This window comes from Chiloscyllium plagiosum, unplaced genomic scaffold (genome assembly GCF_037043375.1).
Source record: "Chiloscyllium plagiosum isolate Xiang-an unplaced genomic scaffold, Cpla_swu_hap1 HiC_scaffold_28, whole genome shotgun sequence".
Taxonomy (NCBI): domain Eukaryota; kingdom Metazoa; phylum Chordata; class Chondrichthyes; order Orectolobiformes; family Hemiscylliidae; genus Chiloscyllium; species Chiloscyllium plagiosum.
Window position 1 is genome coordinate 41,629,439 of NW_028270166.1, and position 13,307 is coordinate 41,642,745.

At 42.6% G+C, this 13,307-nt stretch overlaps 1 protein-coding gene across 3 annotated transcripts; it reads left to right on the forward strand.

The window, feature by feature from the left end:
• Positions 1 to 1,031: 1,031 nt before the first annotated feature.
• Positions 1,032 to 7,191, forward strand: LOC122565080 (arrestin domain-containing protein 5-like). 3 transcript variants are annotated; one of them, XM_043720715.2, is made up of 3 exons: positions 2,583 to 2,643; positions 3,195 to 3,421; positions 6,657 to 7,191. In XM_043720715.2, exons 1-3 carry the CDS (start codon positions 2,637 to 2,639, stop codon positions 7,137 to 7,139), a joined length of 717 nt encoding a protein of 238 aa, XP_043576650.1. In that variant the 5' UTR covers positions 2,583 to 2,636; the 3' UTR covers positions 7,140 to 7,191. The 3 variants fall into 3 exon arrangements, 1 of the variants encoding a protein (XP_043576650.1); XR_006316071.2 differs by lacking the exons at positions 2,583 to 2,643; positions 6,657 to 7,191 and adding an exon at positions 1,032 to 1,360 and having other exon boundaries at positions 3,195 to 3,465; XR_015751925.1 differs by lacking the exons at positions 2,583 to 2,643; positions 6,657 to 7,191 and adding an exon at positions 1,032 to 1,204 and having other exon boundaries at positions 3,195 to 3,465.
• The last annotated feature ends 6,116 nt before the right edge of the window (positions 7,192 to 13,307 follow it).

The window sequence follows — 13,307 nt, forward strand, 5'->3', positions numbered from 1 at the left end:
GGTCATGATCACAGAATTTATAGCCAAAGGAGTCCAGTGCCATGGAAGTGTGATACATTAAGCAATTTTAGATTAAACCTTTCATCTTTTATAATGGCACAACTTTATCCTGCTCCAGCCTCCTATTTTTACACTCATTAGCATGTGGCACAGAGCAATTCAGAGATTATTACCTCTAAGGTCCTGCTTGCATGTCTCTTTCCTAGCTCCCCAAAAATTAGCTGGCAAGATTTTCTTTCTCTTTCTACTGATATTGTTGGTATTGATATGGACTATGGCTTCAAGCTTCCCCGGACAGCTTTGCAAGCCTCGGGTTCCATCTTTAACTGTGAGGCAATATGTCAACATGGGTTCATGTCTGCTGCTGTAGAAAGACAGGTCAGCTTCTCTAACCACAAAATCTCCTGTTAAAGTTGCTGTCCCAAACATTTTCCTTTGCTTGTATAGCTGATCCACACATTGCTGTAGCTGCACTCCCCAGGAGGCCACTTCCCACTGGCACCAGTAGGCAGTCCTTCCCTTTCCTACAGCACTCTCTGACGTTACAGTGTGACTGCACCCAGAAACATACTTTCCACATAGTTCACAGACTCTTGTGGCTGATGACAGCTGAAACTGACAAGCAGCATCCTGAAACAGGGTGTGCATTACACTGAACTGGTGTGTTCTGCCTTTATTTATCAGACTGACTAAACTTCAATAGAAATATATGAAAGAAGTGCAAAAGAATATCATTAAGAGAATCCTCTCTGCACCCTTCCTTGTGCTGATGTTATTTTTAGTTTCCACTAACCTCCCTCCCTGACACTTGTGTTCACTGCACCAGCCCTGAAGTCATTCAGCACCTCACCTCCAGGCTTTCTGAATTTCCAAAAGGAAGAAATTACTTTTTTTTCACCCACCCCATCTGCCCGCCCTCCAAATTCCACCTGATTAAATATTGTGATGTCAATCTAAATTCCGAGAGTGCTCTGGCATTTGTATTAGATGATTACTCACTCCCTCTATTCTGTTTCATCTTGGCTGGCCTCCTCCCTTGGTCTCTATGCTTTCAACTTTTATGACTCAATCACTTTCGGTTTTGGTTCTGCCCAGTTTTATGGGCAGAATTTTAATTGATTTTTCAATTAAAATAACAATGTCAACTCCCGATGCTGTGCTAACCACCTTACAAAGTCTTCACTGTTTAAAACTCTCAAACGAGGTATTAATGAGACCTGAGTATATTGTCAGCTGTGACTCAGTGGTAACACTCTTAATCGAGTTGAGAGTGTGGTGCTGGAAAAGCACAGCAGGTCAGGCAGCATCCGAGGAGCAAGAGAATCGACATTTTGGGCATAAGCCCTTCATCAGGAATGAGGTTTGTGGACCAAGGGGTGGAGAGATAAAAGGGAGGGGGTTAGTGCTGGGGTAAGATAGCTGAGAGTGAGATAGGTAGATGAAGGTGGGGGTAATCAGAGAGGAGTATGGAGCAGAGAGGTGGGAAGAAAGATGAACAGGTAGGACAGGTATTCAGGGCAGTGCTGAGTTGAAAGGTTGGATCTGGAATAAGGTGGGATGGAGAGAAAATGAGGAAACTGGTGAAATCCACATTAATCCTGTGTGGTTGGAGGGTCCCAAGATGAAAGATGAGGCATTCTTCCTCCAGGAGCGAGTGGTTAGAGTTTGGCGATGGAGGAGGCCCAGCACCTGTATGTCCCTGGCAGAGTGGGAGGGAGAGTTAAAGTTTTCGGCCACGGGGCGGTGGCTCAGGTTTAAGCTATTGAGCATGAAATCTAGTGCAGCATTCTGGGAATCGTGCAATGTAGGAGATGTGGCATTTTGGATAATATGTTAAACAGAGGCCCGCAGGACAGAGCTTCCTGAAGTCAGGAAGACTACGGACCTTGATCATTGGGGGTCAGAAGGCAAATGCAGAAATCCTGCCCTCTATATCAAACAGCTATCAGTAATTCTTGCTAAATTGAACGTGTGCAGGGAATGATTCTCAGGAGAGATTCAAGCAAAGCAGGGCTATTTGAATTTAGTACTGAGTTTGTTTATTAATTCACAGTGGAGAAAGTGAGGACTGCAGATGCTGGAGATTCAGAGTGCAGGAGTGACAAGTCATGGAGTGGATGCAAACTCTTGGGGTTTGGATCAGATCTGTTCAAGTGACATGATCCCCATCCCCAGCTCCTTAAACCCAGAACACAAAAGAGGCTAAGCTATCAGTCAGAGTTAAAGAAATGATGATCTGCTGAAATCCTTTGGTTAAGTAGCCATCTAGAACAGATGAAAATATGAAACATGACTACCCACTCCACAATTTAAACAGAGTTCTTTGACATTCTCCAAGAACAATTATGTCATCTTGGAATGATTAATAGAGTTTCAAAAGATACAATTATCTAAGCAGGAGATATTGAAATAATGTATTGACAGTTTAAAGAGGCTAATAAAGTACTAAGTTCTGATGACGTCACCAGACTCAAAACATTAACTCTGCTTTCTCCCCATAGATGCTCACAGACTTGATTTCACCAACAATTTGTTTTTGTTTCAGATCTCTACCATCCACAGTTCTTTGTCCTATGTTAAAGGAGTAACTATCTTTGATATAAAGACTACCCACTTGAGAGTTTTAAAAGATTTGAATGGATTGTAAGTTTCACGAAAGGGAGATTTTTTCGCTGTCAGGTCGATTGGGAGTACTGTCCACTATCTACTTTCGAGTCAATGGTCCTAACTCTATTCAGCCTCAGCAAAACCCACCCCACAGGAGTGAAAATTGGTGTAACAAAAGCCCTTTAAACTGAGGTGTGTGACACCAAGCTACATGCTTTGGTGATGAAAATACGGCCTCACATCTCTCAGATTAACGTAAAAAATCCAAAGGCATTAATTCAAAGAGAGCAGGGTTCTTTCTCTAACGTCCTGGTCAATATTTATCAATTTATTCCTCAACCAACATCACCAACAGATTATCTGTCCACTTATTACATAAACATGAGAGCTTGCTGTGCAATAAATGACTGCCATATTTCCTACAGTACCAAAGCAACTGAAATTAAAATTGCTTCATTTGCAATAAAGCACTTCGGGATGTTCTGAGATCATAAAAAGTGCTGTACAAACATAACTCTTATCTCCGAGAGCTAGCTTTTACCTAAAATACATTCACTAATCACAATATCCAACTTTTTTCTCCATAGATCATGATGCTGAGGGATTGGAACAAGCCCTGGAAGCTGGCCCCCATGTTTTTCAGTTCAGCTACAAACTAGAAGATGCCCTCCCATCTACCTTTAGTGGCAGTCATGGGAAAATCCGATATTTCATACGGGCATTCTGCACAGCAATTGGGGGAACTCTAGCACAGGTGGAGAAGATCTTGAAGATACAGGAAACATTCAACCTTAATCTCGATCCCAGTAACAAGGTAGCTACTAGTTATGACGCATTCTAGAATGAGCTAATAGTGTAATAAAGGATAAATTGATACTGCTTGACCTGCTGTGCTTCTTCCAGCTCCACACTTTATCGACTCTGACTTTTCAGCAGCTCCAGTCCACACTATCTCCAATAAACTGTAGAGCTAACAAAACACTCCCATCACTTGGACTTCTTAAGGCCAAATTATGTTTAGCTATGCTATTGCGTTTTTTTGACAAGTGAACAGAAAGGGTTGGTGAGGATAATATGTGGTATAGACAGGTTTCCAAATGGCGTTTCATAAAGTGTAGCACAACCGACTTGTCAGCAAAGTTAGAGCTCATGGAGTAATAATAAAAAAATCAAAACAGATATGAAATTGCCTCACGGTAAAGAGTTGCTTTTCAGATTAGAGTAAGGTTTATATTGGTGCTTTCCAGGGGTCAATGTTAGGATCTCTGTTTTTCCTGCTCTTCATTATGACCTAGATCTTGATGAACATGGAACAATATCAACATTTTGAGATGATACAAAACTTATAAATATTGTCACCTAGGAGGGTGTCAGTAGAACTTCAGCAGGTAGAAGTAAAGTTTACATAAACTGCTGGAATGGATAGATTGGTGGAAGATAAAACTTAATTCAGAGAAGTGTGCAATGATCGGATTGAAGTTAATAAAAAAAAGGTACGATTCTAAAGGCGTTGGGGGACTTTCGGGAACTGAGGGACCTGGATGTTTATACAGAAACCTGTGAAATGGGAAGGACAGGTGAAGCAAACAGTTAACTAAACATAAGGGATAATGGGTTTGATAAATGAGACACAGAGCACAAAAGCAGGGAAGTAACATTAAACATAACTGGATCAACCTCACCTGAGTACTGAGACCATTTCTAGACACTACATTTCAGGAAGGCTGTGAAGGCATGAGAGAGTGGAGAAAAAATTCAAGAGAATGATTCCAGCGTTGAAGAAGTTCAGTTATCTAAATAGATTTTAAAGTCTGGAACAGTTGTCCATCGAGTAGAGAAACTGGACTTAAGCCCTCCTTAAGAGAAGATTAAGAGGAGATCTGATGGAGGTATTCAAAATCATGAAGCATTTATAGAGAGTTGGTGAGGAGATGGGAGGATGAAGAACGAGAGGGCATGAATTTAAGCTAGCTGGCAATAGAGGCAAAGACAACGTGTGAAAAAAGGTTTTACACACAGGGAATGGGAAGGCTCTGGAGCGTACTGATTAAACGCGTGTTCAATCAGTGGTAAAATTAAAGTTTTCAACAGAAAATGGTATCATTACCTGAAAAGGGAAAATATACAGTGCTGCAGGGGAAAGGCTGGGGAGAGGTACAAGTTGAGTTATTCCTTTAGACAGCCAGTACAAGCACGATGAGTCAAATGACCTCCTTCTGTATTGTAACGATTCCATGACTGTGCGGAAAACAGGATTTCGGCTCAACAAGTCCACACTGACCCTCTGAAGAGTAACCCACTCAGACCCATTCCCCCTAAGTTATGCACCTAACGCTATGGGAAATTTAGCATGGCCAATTCACCTGACCTGTGGGACTGTGGGAGGAAACCGGAGCACCCAGAGGAAACCCACACAGAACAGGGAGACTGTCCAAACATCACACAGACAGTCACCTGAGGCTGGAATTGAACCCAGGTCCCTGGTGCTGTGAGCCACCGTGTTGCCCCAAAGAGTAATCTGTGGGTTGGTTTTATGGGTACAATGGTCCTTGTCCCCACTCTGAGACTTAAAAAAAAATCAACACCAATCCTGGAGTCATTTTACACTCAGCGGATCATTAACTTGTTCAATGCGAAATCTCCACCCCTGCCTGGACAGATATAATATATCCTGTATAAGTGAGCTGTCAGTCGATTGTAGCAGCAACGCCATGCTCAAGTAGTGGCCACTGCTGGGACTGCAAACAGTGCCACAAAGAAGACAAAAGTTGTGGAAGCCAGGCCCTGGCTGCAGGCCGCAGTCAGGGTACATGGGGTGTGCAGTACCAGGTGTGGGACATGATGGGGCTGGTTTAAAGGGGGTGAGAGGGGTGTGTATCCCATGCGCACAGGGTACCTCTTCAAAGTGACATTCCTCAATCACCCTCTTGTTTGAAACAAGTCCACCCAACTATGCTGGATTCTCACTTTGGCATGATACTCACCCTGCCTCTGATCAAATAGCCAAGGGGAAAAAGTGTGGCCATTAACTGACCACTTTAATGCCTCAGTAGACTTGGGCATGTCAGCCATTTAATATCGCCACTGCCCTTTGTAAAGTGGGTCAGGGTATGTGTCTGGGAGTGCCACTTACTGCATTTTATAAGATTCATTCATCTTCTCTGCAAGTGGAGTGTAAAAACCAGGTTTCTATTTTGTGCTCAAATCTCTAGAATTGACTTCTGGACTCCCTGACCCCAGAGAAAAGACTTTGCCTATTTACCCTATCCATGCCCCTCATAATTTTGTAAACCTCTATAAGGTCACCCCTCACCCTCCGATGCTCCAGGGAAAATGTGTACCTCAAGCAATGTGATCTTACAGCATAAAGGCCAATGCCACAGAAACAGGCAATTTGGCTCAACTGGTCCAAGCTGGTTTTTATGCTTCACATGAATGTTATCAATTGCACTTCAGCTAACCCTATTCAGAAAATATTTACAAGGGTGTTGCCAGGGTTGGAGGATTTGAGCTATAGGGAGAGGCTGCACAGGCTGGGGCTGTTTTCCCTTGAGTGTGGCTGAGGCATGACCTTCCAAAAGTTTCTGAAATCATGAAGGGCATAGAGAGGGTAAATAGACAAGGTATTTTCCCTGGGGTGGGGGAAGTCCAGAACTGGAGGGCATAGGTTTAGGGTGAAAGGGGAAAAATTTAAAAGAGACCTAAGGGGCAACTTTTTCATGCAGAGGGTGGTACGTGTATGGAATGAGCTTCCAGAAGAAGTGGTGGAGGCTGGTACAGTTACAACATTTAAAGGCATCTGGATGGGTATAGAAATAGGTAGGCTTTAGAGGGATGTGGGACAAGTGCTGGCAAATGGAACTAGATTAGGTTAGAATATCTGGTTGGCATGGACAAATTGGACCGAAGGGTCTGCTGCCGTGCTGTACATCTCTATGACTCTAAACTGACCTGCTGTGATCCTCCGGCATTTTTCATTTCATATTTAAAGCTGTATTGTTCTATTTCTCAACAGTGTCAGTGATCCCATTTATTCCTTCTGTCTCCAGCTTCCTCTGAAGTTGACAGCTGAGAAAGAAATTTCATACTGGTGCTGGAAGATGCCAGGGATTTCTATGAACGTAACAGTGGACAAGAGTGGGTTCGTCCCTGGTGAAGACATCATCATCACATCTGAAATCGACAACCGAACAATGAGGTTTCTCCGGATAATCTGTTACTCCATTGCAGCTGAGGTCAAGTACAAGGCATTTGTTCAGGAAGCACTGTGCGACCATTACCGAGAGTTCATTGAGAATAGCGAAGTTAAGAAGATGGAGGCAGTGATCGAGGCTCCACCAAGAGAAGTTACAAAAATCCTCGGATCCTTACAGCTGCCTAAACCAATGTTTATCAGCGACATGTCAAGGTGTAAGATTATTTCAATCTCATATCAGCTGCATGTTACAATTCCCATTCCAGCGTATCACGTCACAGTGTCAGCCTCAGCCCCCATTAAGATTGGAACAATTCCAGTGCACATTTCTCTTTAGAACTAACAATTGTATCATTTAAATAATCAACTTCTATTTAATTCATATGGGAACCCAGGACCAGGTAATTCTGTATGTTACGTAGGTATAAACATTACTAAATTCAAGCAAGTATGTATCTTTTTCTAAAATAAATGTTTTATTTAAGTTTTCAGCTGTGTCATTTTATTTGATGGACGTGGTACAAAAATGACAGGCAAGCATTTGGCGAGGCAATGATTAGGAATAGTCAGCATGGTTTTGCATAAGGGAGATATTGTCTCACAAACTTGACTGTGTTTTTTGAGGAAATAACCAAGAAGATTCATTTTGGCAAAACAGTAGACATTTCTTACTTGGACTTCAGTAAAACCTTTAAAGACGTTCCGCATGATAGATTATTTAGTAAATGGGATTCAAGGTAAGCTTGCCAGTTTGGTACAAAATTGGCTTAATGGCAGGAGACAGAGAGTGGTGGTGGAGGGTTGTTTTTCAGACTGGGGGTCTGTTGCCAGCAGTGTTCCACAGGGATCGATGCTGGGTCCACTTTTGTTTGTAATTTAAATAAATTATTTTGATGAGAAGATAGAAGACATGGGCAAATATTTCTGCGGATGACACAAAAATTGAGGGTATAGTGGATAGTCATAGAGATGTACGGCATGGAAACAGACCCTTCGGTCCAACTCGCCCATACCGACCAGATATCCCAACCCAATCTAGTCCCAACTGCTAGCACCTGCTGCACATCCCTCCAAACACTTCCAATTCATATACCCATCCAGATGCATTTTAAATGTTGCAATTGTACCAGCCTCCACCACTTCCTCTGGCAGCTCATTCCATACATGTATCACACTCTATGTGAAAATGTTGCCCCTTAGGTCTCTTTTATATCTTACCCTCTCACCCTAAACCTATGCCCTCTAGTTCTGGACTCCACCACCTCAGGGAAAGACTTTGGCTATTTATCCTATCCATGTCCCTCATAATTTTATAAACTTCTATAAAGTCTTCCATCAGCCTCTGACGCTCCAGGGAAAACAGCCCAAGCCTATGCAACCTCTCCCCATAGCTCAAATCCTCCAACCCTGGCAATGTCCTTGTAAATCTTTTCTGAATCCTTTCAAGTTTCACAACATCTTTATGTTAGGACGGAGACCAGAATTGCACGCAATAGTCAACAGTGGCCTAACCAATGTCCTGTACAGCCACATCATGACCTCCCAACTCCTGTACTCAATACCCTGACCAATAAAGGAAAGCATACCAAACACTTTCTTCACTATCCTACCTACCTGCGACTCCACTTTCAAGGAGCTATGAACCTGCACTCCAAGGTTTCTTTGTTCAGCAACACTCCCTAGGACCTTACCATTAAGTGTATCAGTCGTGCTAAGATTTGCTTTCTCAAAATGCAGCACCTCACATTTATCTAAATTAAACTCCATCTGCCACTTTTCAGCCCATTGGCCCATCTGATCGAGATCATAACCTTCTTCGCTGTCCACTCCAACTCCAATTTTGGTGTCATCTCCAAATTTACTAACTATACCTCTTAAGTTCACATCCAGATCATTTATGTAAATGACAAAAGGTATAGGACCCAGCACCAATCCTTGTGGCACTCCACTGGTCACAGGCCTCCAGTCTGAAAAACAACCCTCCACCACCACCACAAAGTCTTCTACTTTGAGCCAGTTCTCTATCCAAATGCCTAGTTCTCCCTGTATTGCATGAGGTGTAACTGCTAACCAGTCTCCCATGTGGAACCTTGTTGTACGCCTTACTGAAGTCCATATACATCACATCTACTGCTCTGCCCTCATCAAACCTCTTTGTTACTTCTTCAAAAAACTCAATCAAATTTGTGGACATGATTTCCCCCACACAAAGCCATGTTGACTATCCCTAATAAGTCCTTGCCTTTCCAAATGCATGTGCATCCTATCCCTCAGGATTCCCTCCAACAACTTGCCCACCACCAATGTTAGGCTCACTAGTCTATTATTCCCTGGCTTTTCCTTGCCACCCTTCTTAAACAGTGGCACCACGTTAGCCAACCTCCAGTCTTTCAGCACATCACCTGTGACTATCGGTGATGCAAATATCTCAGTAAAAGGCCCACAATCACTTACCTAGCTTCCCACAGAGTTCTAGAGTACACCTGATCATGTCTTGAGGATTTATCCACTTTTATGCGTTTCAAGACATCCAGCACTTCCTCCTCTGTAATATGGACATTTTTCAAGATGTCACCATCTATTTCCCTACAGTCTATATCTTCCGTGTCCATTTCCACAGTAAACACTGATACAAAATACTCATTTAGTATCTCTCCCATCTCCTACACAAAGGCCACCTTCCTGATCTTTGAGGGGCCCTATTCTCTCCCTAGTTACTCTTTTGTCCTTAATGTATTTGTAAAACCCATTTTGGATTCTCCTTAATTCTATTTGGCAAAGCTATCTCATGTCCCCTTTGTGCCCTCCTGATTTCTCTCTTAAGTATACTCCTACTGCCTTTATACTCTTCTAAGGATTCACTTGATCTATCCTATCTGACATATGCTTCCTTCTTTTTCTTAACTAAACCCTCAATTTCTTTAGTCATCCAGCATTCCCTGTACCTACCAGCCTTTCCTTTCACTCTAACAGGAACATATTTTCTCTTGATTCTGGTTATCTCATTTCTGAAGGCTTCCGATTTTCCAGCCGTCCCTTTACCTGCAAACATCTGCCTCCAATCAGCTTTTGAAAGTTCTTGCCTAATACCATCAAATTTGGCCTTCCACCAATTTAGAACTTCAACTTTTAGATCTGGTCTATCCTTTTCCATCACTATTTTAAAACAAATAGAATTATGGTTGCTGGCCCCAAAGTGCTCCCCCACTGACACCTCAGTCACCTGCCCTGCCTTATTTCCCAAGAGTAGGTCAAGTTTTGCACCTTCTCTAGTAGGTACATCTACATACTGAATCAAAAAACTTTTCTGTACACACTTAACAAATTCCTCTCCTAAACCCTTAACACTATGGCAGTCCCAGTCTATGTTTGGAAAGTTAAAATCCCCTACCATACCCACCCTATTATTCTTACAGATAACTGAGATCTCCTTATAAATTTGTTTCTCAATTTCCTGCTGGTTTTTAGGGGGTCTACAGTACAATCCCAATCGGGTGATCATTCCTTTCTTATTTCTCAGTTCCACCCAAATAACTTCCCTTGGTGTATTTCCAGGAATATCCTCCCTCAGTACAGCTGCAATGCTGTCCCTTATCAAAAATACCACTCCCCCTCCTCTCTTCCCTCCCTTTCTATCCTTCCTATAGTATTTGTATCGTGGAACATTGAGCTGCCAGCCCTGTCCATCTCTGAGCCATGTTTCTGTAAATTGCTATGATATCTCACTCCCATGTTCCTAACCATGCCCTGAGTTCATCTGCCTTCCCTGTTAGGCCCCTTGCATTGAAATAAATGCAGTTTAATTATCAGTCCTCCCTCGTTCTCTGCTTTGTCCCTGCCTGCCCTCACTGTTTGACTCACCTTTGTTCTCAACTGTACCAGTATCTGATTGATCTCTTTCCTCACTATCTCTCTGGGTCCCAACCACTCTCCCCCTTACTAGTTTAAATTCTCCCAAGCAGGTCCAGCAAATCTCCCCGCCAGTATATTAGTCCCCTTCCAATTCGGGTGCAATCAGTCCCTCTTTTACAGGTCATGTCTACACCAAATGAGTAGATCCAAAAATGTGAATCCTTTTCCCATACACCAGCTCCTCAGCCATGCATTCATCTGCTCTCTCCTCCCATTCCTGCCCTCACTACCTCGTAGCACTGGGAGTAATCCAGATATTACTACTCTCAAAGACGTCCTTTTTAATTTCCTGTCTTACTCTCTGTAATCTCCTTTCAGAATCTCAACCTTTTCCCTTCCTATGTCATTGGTTCCAATGTGGACAATGTCCTCCGGCTGGCCTCTCTTCCCCTTGAGAACATTCTGCACCCTCTCTGAGATATCCTTGATCCTGGCACCAGGGAAGCAACACACCATTCTGATATTTCGCTGCTGGCCACAGAAACGTCTGTCTATAACTTGGACTAGAGAGTCCCTAACACAATTGATCTCTTGGAACCCGACATACCCCTCATTGCATTAGAGCCAGTCTCAATACCAGAAATTTGGCTGTTCGTGCTACATTCCCCTGAAAGTCCATCACCCCCTACATTTTCCAAAACAGCATACTTGTTTGAAATGGGGATAGCCACAGAAGACCCCTGCACTACCTGCCTACCTCTCTTACCTTTGCTGGAGTTAACCCATCTGTGTGACTGTATCTGAAACTTCTCCCCCTTCCTATACCTGCCATCCATCACATCCCCTTGCTCTTGTAAATTCCTCATTGCCTCTAACGGTCTCTCCAACTGATCCATTTGATCTGATAGGATTCGTAACCAACAGCATTTATTGCAGATATAATTCTCAGTAACACAAAAACTCTCCCTAAACTCCCACATCCAACAGGAAGAGCATCTCACTCTACTAAAGGCCATTTTTGCTTCTTTCAATCTGCAGACCCAGAAAATAACACTGTCTTATTGCTCTACAAAACACTGCTCCAGATTAAATTAATACTTATGGTTTATATTTTAAGTTTAATCAAGAGACATATCTCAATAAAACATATAATCAAGAAAGAACCCACTCTACTCACTACTGCAGACTTACTATCAGGCCACATTTGAAATATTCACTCCCAAACAGGTTCCTCCAAGATCAGTTGTGAATTTCACTGTTTGTTTATTTTCCCAGATACACTCTGATGTCCACGAATACACAAATTCAAACAGCAAAGGCAGTAACTGTGCAGGTTCACTGCTCTGTCAGTTGGCAGTGTGGGTTTCTTTCTTCCTTTCTCTCTCTCTCTCCTGCACTGACCTCACATGTGCTTCCTTTGTCTGTACCTCTCCCTTTTAAAAGTGCTGTTGTTTTGATTTTATTTTTCCCAAAGTTGCAAAACAATGCAACAGCATATAAAACAAAGTTAAAAATCACACAACACCAGGTTATAGTCCAAGAGGTTTAATTGGAAGCACACTAGCTTTCAGAGCGACGCTCCTTCATCAGGTGATTGTGATGAAGGATTGTGATGAATCACCTGACGAAGGAGCATTGCTCCGAAAGCTGGTGCTTCCAATTAAACCTGTTGGACTATAACCTGGTGTTGTGTGATTTTTAACTTTGTATATCCCAGTCCAACACCGGCATCTCCGAATCATGGCATACAAAAGCGTAATTGCTGCTCCTGGAATTTGAAGAAATCACCTAGAAGGTTATCTAAGAATTCAAAGAGATCTTGATCAATTGAGTCAATGGGCTGACGAGTGGCAAATGGAGATTAATTTGGATAAATGAGAAGTATTGCATTTTGGTAAAACAAACAGGCAGGATTTATATAATTAAATGTAGGGCCTTAGGTAGTGTTGTAGAACAGAGACCTGGCATTTCAATTACATAATTCTTTGAAGTTTGCATGACATATAGATAGGAGAAAGTGAGGTCTGCAGATGCTGGAGATCAGAGCTGAAAATGTGTTGCTGGAAAAGTGCAGCAGGTCAGGCAGCATCCAAGGAGCAGGAGAATCGACTTTTCGGGCATGAGCCCTTCTTCAGCAATAGCATATTCCTGACATATAGCTAGGGTGGTTAAGAAGATGTTTTGCTTGCTTGCCCTCGTTGCTCAGACCTTTGAGGATAGGAGTTAGACATCATGTTGAGGTTGTACAGGACATTGGTGAGGCCTCTTCTGGAGTACTGCTGGATAGGCTGGGATTTTTTTCACTGCAGCATACAAGGTTGAGGGGTGACCTTATAGAGTTTCATAAAGTCATGAGGGTCATAGATAAGATGTATGGCAGATGTCTTTTTCCAAAAGTGGGAGATTTCAAGATGAGGGAGTATTTTTTTAGGTGAGAGGAGAAAGATAAAAGAGAAAGACATGAGGGGCAACTTTTTTACATAAAGAGTGGTTCATGTGGAATGAACTTCAGAGGAGGTAGTGGATACGGGTACATTTACAACATTTAACAGACATTTGGATAAGTACATGAACAAGAAATGTTTGGAGGGATATGGGCCAAGTGCAGGCAGGCAGGACTAGTTTAGTTAGGAATTATGGTCTGCATGGGCTG